Raw genomic sequence first — 8,896 nt, 5'->3', positions numbered from 1 at the left:
AATCATTCATTGTTTCTTCATTGATACGTTCCAAATCTTGTTTAATCTTCCCAATCCAATACTCAGTCTCAGCTTTTTGCCCAAGAACAGCTCTACTGTCACCAACGTTCATCAAATAAACATCTTCACCTTTCATCAACATCACTAAAACACATGAACCCATTAAAGCTAGTTCAGGATTTTCGTCGAGCATCATATCTGCAATCTCCAAGTAAGCTTCTTCCGTCTTCTTCAGAGCTTGTGACAGAGCTTTCAGAACATCAGACGAACTCGGATCCGGATCTTGATCCGACCCATTACTCCGATCCTTCATTAAACGGTCAAGATCGAGCCTTTCTCGATCCCACTCACATCTCCACCGTCGTTGACTTTCTTCCCAGTTCTTTGACTTTTTCTCCTCGGAACTCGAGTCGCGATTCTCTACATCGGCTTCATCGGAAGATTTTGCATCTGTTTTAGGATCGTCCCATAACAACCCCTTGAGCTCACGATGAACGGCTGGATATAAATGAGAGAGTAAATAATCAGGCGCATCTGGACCGTTGAATCCATCGTAGATTCCAACGAAGAGCCATCCATGTTCTTCCGATACAACCACATGCACACGATCCTCGCCAGCTTTACCTTGTGCCCATTGAAGATTCTGGCTTTCTAACGAAATGTCGTCGTCTAGTAAACTCCCTTCACTACTAAAATTCAAGCTACTATTAACAGTGAGATTATTCTCGTTCTGGTGCTGGGTCTGGTTCTGGATCCGGGTTTTATCCGACCCGAATACCCAATCGGGTACTTTAACCGGTTTGATCGGAGCAACGATCGAGTTTTGTCCTCTAGTAATCGTCTTCGAAATTGCGCGACGGAGAACCCGAACTAAAGATCCTTTTCTTGACCCGACCCGGATATTATTAGCTAAACCGTGAGAGAAGCTACGTTGAAATTGATCAGAACCGGAAACCGGACCGGAAGAACCATCAAGTGGACCGGACATGAAACCTCTCTCAATCGGACCGGAAAGAAACCCTCTCTCTAACGGACCCGAACCGGCTACAATCGGACCGGAGCTTCTCGGGATCGGCTGCAGAGGAATCGACGCAAACGACGTCGTGCTCTCGAACGCAGCGGCTCGGTCGATATGTCCGTAAGGATCGTAGAGAGAAGTAGAGAGCGGAGTGGCGGCGTTGGCACTAACGGAAGCGCCAGAGATCGTACGAAACGTCGTCGTTTCTTCTTCGGAGTGAACTTTAGAAGACGAGACACGGGTCGGGTCGGGTCGAACGTAACAGAAAGAGTGACCTAAACCTTCGTCTAAAGGATCTGATTCGAGGGTTGATGATGATAACTCTGGTTTTTTTTTGTTCCGACGAGTTTCTCCGGCGCCGATGAAACATTTAGTAAGCTTTCCGATTCCGTTACCCATCTGAAAAAAATGAAAAAGGAACAATTTTTTGTTATGGGGATTGAGAATTCAGATAGAGAGAACGTGTTTTACTTTTTAGATTACAATTGAAGTTGTTCATCCATGGTGTAAGAGAGAGAGAGAGAGAGAGAGAGAGAGAGAGAGAGAGAGAGAGAGGTTGAAGAAGATGATGAGATATGAGAGAGAGAAAAAGAGAGTTGACTTGTGTGCAAGAAAAATGATTTTTTTGAGTGGGAAAATTATAAAGGGGAAAGAAGAGAATAATATAAGTAGAAAAAAAAAAGATATTATTATAATATTATTCTGTTACGTTATGTTATATTGTGTGTTAAATCTGAAAAGGAGAAAAAAAAAATTGATGAAAATGAGGGAATTTTTATATTTTAAAGGTTTTATTAATTGCAGCGAGGTCTCTTGACGAAGAAGAGGGTTGACTCGTGGCGAAGGCAAAGGTTGGAGTTTTTATGAACTCAGGGGGTTTTGAAATGTGTGTCTTGTAGTAGTACTGTTTACTTTACTCTCGTAAACGAGCGCGTCAACGAGATGTGGTTAATTAAAAAAAAGGGAATTACATACAAGTCATGTTTTATAAAATAACATGTTAGTATAAGATTGTCAAAAAAAAAATTACATGTTACTATATCTATTCAAAACTCTACGCATAATTCTATATTTTGACATATTTTATATAAACTAATAAAATTTTGAATTATATATCTTGTATATGAATTTATTTAATGTAGCTGTAATTTAAATAATAAATTCAATGAAAAATCACTTTAGAATATGAATAAAGTATATAATAAAGGATTAATTAGTGCCTATATACTACAAAGATCATTGCGCGTGGGAATGAAAACTGAATAATGATCATCTTACAATTTTAGTAATTATAAACTCAAAATTTGTGGAAAATTATACAAAAGCCAATTAAGGAAATAAAGACTTTTTTTTTCTTTTGTTCCTTAATAAGAAATTAAAAGTCAAAATAGCTACAGTTTCCTTCAAACAACAAACATTTTTATAAATGAGACTACTTCGTAAGTTGTGCATTTGATCACCGTTGGATCACGTGATAATGATCTAAGAGTACTCCACGTGTCGTACGATTACTGACTCTTCCGTTAGTTCATAAATTCTCGTCAACTCTCTCAAATGAGTTTATTTTTGGCTGCCTCTTCGGCTCTCACCCGCACCCTCTGCTGCTGCTTCACTACTTACCAATTACCATCATTCTCTCCTATGTCATAAGTATTCTTTTAAATCTGAAAAATTTATTTATTTCTTCATTTTATTTTATATTTTCCCAAATAAAAAACTTAAAATGTACTCTATATTATATTTAATGATTTTTTATTAATTATTTAAAGTCTAGTGCTAGATTTTTTTTTTTTTGTTGGAGTGGGTGGTAGTTTATATTTATATATTGTAGTTGGAGGTTGTGATAATTACTAATCTAAATCACGCCAGCAGGATTCGAATGTTTGAATCATTTTTTTTTTGTTTGGTTTGCTTAACGATTTGATTGGATGTAGACCAAAATGAAGTGATTCGTGATATAGCAACATGCATACTTTTATTTACAACAACATATCAAATTATATCCAATTCAATTAAAATTTTGAAGAAACAAAGAAAATGTAATCCATTGCTTTTTAAATTGACTCATGTTCTTGTCTAAGTGTTGAATTTCGGGGTTAAAAGTTTGCTTCATTATTAAAAAAACTGATATAAATTGTAACCTATTTGAAAATATCCACTCCGAATTTAACTTAATTTGTAGGTCTTAACAAATAAAATAAGAAATTGGTTTGGATAGTTAGTGTTGACCCGGGCATTGATTGCGAGAACAAATAGTTTAAATAACAAAAAATTAATTATATAATTTTTGATAAAATATGGAATGAGAATTGTAGGCAATATAATAAGATTGGAAAACTATATACTACTAGAATAAGAGTTCTTTGCATGCTAACTCCCAAATTTCAGTTCTACATAGATACTAAAGCTAATACATGTTTGTTACAAAACTATATTTTTATATAAAAGTAAGCATCGTTAGAGAGTAAATAATTTAATTAACAAATATTCAATTGAAATTATTTTTGATAAAGTATGGAACTAAAAATTTTAGGTGACGTAATAAGATCAGAAATCTTTTTAACTAAAATATGAGTTCCTTGCATGCTAAATCCCAAATTTCAGTTCTGTGTAAATATTTAAAGTCAATATTCACGATGTAATTGGACACGATTCTGACATAGCTCTTACAAAACCACCTTTTTAAAAAGAAAGTGAGCATCGTTTGTTTCAAAACAACCTGTTACTATATGAGATTTTTCAACATTTGGCTTAAAAAAAATCTCAAGTATTAAATATTGGAATTTTGAATCATGCACCGGAAAGTTCAAAAAAAAAGTGAGAAAAACACGTAGCAACTTTTATGCAAATCCAATTCAATTAAAATTTCAAAGAAACAAAAAAAAAACGTAATCCATTGATTTTTAAAATGACTCATGTTCTTGCTAAGTGTCGAATTTCGCGGTTAAAATTTTGTATCATTATTAAAAAATTGAGATGGATTGTAAAATAATTTAAAATATCTACAGCGAATTCGATCCTCTTAATTTGTAGGTCTTAACAAATAAAATGAGAAACTGGTTTGGATAGTCTTAGGGTTGACCCGTGCATAGAGTGCGAGAACAAATAGTCTAAATAACAAAAGTTAATCACATATTTTTTTATAAAATATGGAATGAGAATTTTGTTTCACAATAACCTGCTACTATTTGAAAAAAAATCAACATTTGGCTTAAAAAAAATCCAAGTGTTAAATTTTGGAATTTGAATCATTGCACTGGAAATTAAGAAGAAAAAAAAAGTAAGGAAAGTGTATATTAATGTTTTAAATAAATGATAAAAACACGTAGCAAAATTTTTTTTCATCGTTCAATCGACAAAGCCCGATTCATAGTCAATCCCTACTATGCGGGGTAACGCGATTTAGTGGAGTCAAACTTCAGTGAGATCGGTCGTAGAGGTGGTGTTGTAACCACTTGACTAAAAACACTTCCAACTTAAGCAAATTTTATGCAAATCCAATTCGATTAAAATTTCAAAAAACTAAAAAATGTGATCGATTTTCAAATTTCAGAGTGAAAAGTTTGTATCATTATTAAAAATTTGAGATGGATTGTAAATATCTCTTGCAAATTCAATCCTCTTAATTAGTGGGTCTTAGCAAATAAAATGAGAAATTGATTTTGATAGTCTTAGGTTTGACCCGTGCATCAAGTGCGAGAACAAATAGTTTAAATAACAAAAAAAATTAATTACATAATTTTTGATAAAATATGGAATGAGAATTTTAGGTAACATAATAAAATCGGAAAACTATTTACTACTCAAACAGGAGTTCTTTGCATGCTAACTCCCAAATTTCAGTTCTATATAAATATTAAAGCTAATACATGTCAGGGACAAAACTATTTTTTATATAAAATGTAAGCTTCATTAGAGAATAAATCATTTAATTAACAAAAAATTAATTGAATTATTTTTTTTATAAAATATGGAACAATAAATTTTAGGTAACATAATAAGATTGGAAAACTATCTAACTCAAACAAGAGAATCTTGCATGCTAAACCCCAAATTTCAGTTATATGTAAATATTTAAAGTCAAGATTTTCGATGTATATTGAACACGATTCTGACATATCTGTAACAAACCCACATTTTATAAAAGAAAGTAAGCATTGTTTGTTTCACAACATCCCGCTACTATTTGATATTTTTTGAACATTTGGCTTAAAAAAAATTCCAAGTGTTAAATTTTGGAATTTGGATTTATTGCACTGGAAATGAAAAAAAACTGAGCAAAGTGTATATTAATGTTGTAAATAAAATAAGAAAAATATGTAGCAAATTTTATGCAAATCCAATTCAATTAAAATTTCGAAGAATTAAACAATACGTAATCCATGGATTTTTAAATTGACTTACTTTTTTGTCTAAGTGTTGAATTTTTGGAGTTAAAATTTGTTTCATTATAAAAAAATTGAGATGGATTGTAACATATTTGAAAATATCCACTCTGAATTTAATCCTCCTAATTTGTAGGTCTTAACAAATAAAGTGAGAAAATGGTTTGGATAGTCTTAGTCTTAAACTGTCATCATAACTATATAAAAGTACCTCAAACTTTTTCAGTATATGTTTCAATTGTAAAATAAACTGGTTTGGATAGTTTTAGGTGTTTTGTTCTCCCGCTACCTCCTGCAAATGCTGCGTTTGCGGGTGGTAGCAGTTGCTAGCGATTGGTGCTAATTACACAAACCGTTTTCAATCGCTCCCAATCGCTCCCAACCACTGAATTCCAAAAGCTGCTTCCCGAAAGCGTTTGCGGTTGCGGGCGATTGCGGTTGGAATTTTTATTTTATTTTTTTAAAACAAAAAAGAAATCAAAAATACTAAAATATTTTTTTCTTATATCTTAAACCTAACCATTGTACCCATTAAAGATGAGAGAAAATGAAATGCAAATACGATTGAGGAGATTAGAAAATAAACAATTACAAGAAAATAAGATTCCAATTAACAAAAAAACCGGAAAACATGATGTAAAACTATTCGCATATCGCACATACGTTCAAAAAAATTTAAAAAATATAACATTTCATCAGAAGTTTAAGAAAATAAGATTATTTGTGAAAATATTAAAACAAATCACCAATGACTCTTCTCAACTCTTTCATAATTAATTTACCTTGGCCTTGTAATTCAATGTGAGAAAGTTATTGAGTGTGTGAGATTTAGCGAGAAGATCTATAATCTAAACCATATGTTTTGTCATTTATCACATTACTTGATTAAATTTTGGGTGAAAAGCCGAATGCATAAAGTAATAAGTGTTTCAATATGAAATTTATTTGTTTTCTGAATAATTATTTAAGTATTTTTAATAATTTTTAATTATAAATCAAATTTAATAAAGTTTTTGGTGTTTTTAAACATTTATATAATTATATATTACATTTATTGTGTTTTAACCGCTAATGCAACCGTTGGTCAACCAGTTGTAAAACTCCCTCAAACGCACCCACTTTAAAATGCTAAACCAGTCATTCAAAATGCTTAAATAACGCTTGAAACCACAATCGCCAGTTTCCACAATCTCCTGCAACCGCAACCGCAAACGCTGCTTTTGTACCAGTCAGTCCCTTCGTGTTGACCCATGTATCGAATGCGAGTTTCCAAAATTGTAAATTGTCTTCTCAACTACATAAAAAATGTCTCAAACTTCTCTGCTTAAATCCTCTCAAATTTTCGACAAATTCTACTATGCATTTGAACTTTTAACAGGAAAATTAGAATTTACTTATTCACCCATCACAAAAAGATAAAAAATAGTTAGATGTTTACGATATATAGCAGTGTGGACTTATTTACAACAACATTAGGTAACAACCCGCACATAGTGCGGTAAAAATAATTATTAAATGTTTTTACATAATTTTTATTCACAAAATATATTATATTTTATCAGTAATTGAAATCTAAAATTCAATTGTGTAGTATATATATATACATTTTTGTTTGATAATTAAAATTTAACCCGTGAGAATTATTGTAATATTAATCTTGTATTATCATATCATATGAACAAAGAGTTTTTAAAATTTATTTTAAAGATTTTATGAAAATGTAATTAAAGGATATAATTAAGTTAGAAAGAGAATATAAAAATTTAATTTTTAGGTGTTAATTTTATTTTTGGAAAAATACAATGATATATAAATATAAATATTATAAAAACTGATTTGACAAATAAAGGAAATAATGTCCATAGCTCTGTAAATGCGACATATCATCATTTTGTGTGAGAATGTTTTTCTTTTAATATATAAGGGATATCAATTTATGTCCATTTTAAATATGGAGACTGAAGAAAATAACAACTAAGAGTTAGAGAAAATTTAATTTAATTAACAAAAAAACTACTGAATTATTTTTTTATTGATAATATTTTTTCATCTTAAAAGTTAGTTAGATGTTTAGTAAAATAGTAATTTGAGATGGAAATTTCCATCTAAAATACATATATCATGTTAGTTGTTCTCTAGATATATGCTGCGACTCTGTTCATATATATCAAATCTATGGGATCAACATTATACTTTTATGATTCATTGAAAATAGTTAAACAACCAAACATCTATTTTCAGGTTTGCTGTGCTTACATATGGTATTATGATATTATGTATAATATATATCCTTTAATCATGGTGGTTTAATGAATGGTACAAGACTGCAGATCATCCAAATGGCGGACCATGTTTTACAAGCTCGGATTTTAACTGGTACGCGAGTTGGTAAGATAGTTCTCATACCTAGGATGTTGATATCACCATCAGATGCTAGGTTGCCTTTCAAAATGCGTCGAAGACAGTTCCCAGTCTCAGTTGCTTTTGCAATGACTATCAATAAGAGCCAAGGCCAATCTCTTGAAAATGTTGGGATATACTTGCCTAGACCCGTTTTCTCACATGGTCAGTTATATGTAGCAATGTCAAGGGTTAAATCAAAGTCTGGATTGAAGATGTTGATAACAGATAGTGAGGAAAAACCTCAAACAAAGACAACCAATGTTGTTTTTAAAGAAGTTTTCCAAAATCTCCATTAGGAAAAGGAATGGTAATTACTTCCTAAATTTTTTGGTATATCATAATTTTATTTGAATAATATCTATACTAATAACTCTATATTTATTCTATTTTGGTCGACAGATTAAATACAATAAATGGTTGAAGGGGTTAATGAAGAAGTATGATACCTCCATCAGTTTATAAGTCATGTCTAATGTTACTATTTTTAATTTTTTCTTCTCTTATTATTTACTTTCGATATTATCAATTCATAAACACAAATTATTATCATTATTGCTACAGCACGAGAATATATATTTTGTTAGTTACTTTTTTGTAATTTGTATTTTTCTAATGTAGTTTTTTATTTTGACTTATTTTCTTTGTTTATATATTGTTTATTTGTATATTTGGGGTTATATAGTGTATAGATTTGTATATTTGTGTTTATTTGTATATTTGGGGTTATAGCCATTCCTCCAATATGTCCATAATCCAAGAAAAATGAAAATTATCTGTAAAAAAAATTACTAAAAATAAATATAACCATGTGATGTAGCACGGGATATCCTCTAGTATCTTTTAAGCATGGAATTCGCCAACACAAAAAGGAATGATCAATTTTTTTTTGAAAAATAAGGTTTTTTTTTTGTCGTCTGAAAACAAAGGTTTTCTATACGAAGATATTAGAGACTTCTACCTAAAACTTAAATTAAAATGAGTATATAAATATCACGTTCCTGTCCTACCAAAAAACAAAATATCATGTTTCCTACCCTTTTTTACTATAAATAGTGTTTCTCTGTTGTGAACAAATAAATATGTTTTTTTT

At 30.8% G+C, this 8,896-nt stretch overlaps 1 protein-coding gene across 2 annotated transcripts in view; it reads right to left on the bottom strand.

Annotated features, from left to right (window-relative positions):
- LOC104750001 (probable protein phosphatase 2C 23) overlaps positions 1-1,614 on the bottom strand; it is a 4,681-nt gene extending 3,067 nt beyond the window's left edge. The window contains exon 1 of one of the 2 annotated variants that reach the window (XM_010471730.2): positions 130-1,614. In XM_010471730.2, the coding sequence (XP_010470032.1) occupies positions 130-1,417 (1,288 nt within the window). In that variant the 5' untranslated portion in view covers positions 1,418-1,614. The remainder of the gene's footprint in view (positions 1-129) is intronic. The other variant, XM_010471728.2, reaches the window with a different exon arrangement.

The sequence above is a fragment of the Camelina sativa genome, chromosome 16, assembly GCF_000633955.1.
Source record: "Camelina sativa cultivar DH55 chromosome 16, Cs, whole genome shotgun sequence".
Lineage (NCBI taxonomy): Eukaryota > Viridiplantae > Streptophyta > Magnoliopsida > Brassicales > Brassicaceae > Camelina > Camelina sativa.
This window is presented reverse-complemented; position numbering and strand designations above follow the sequence as displayed.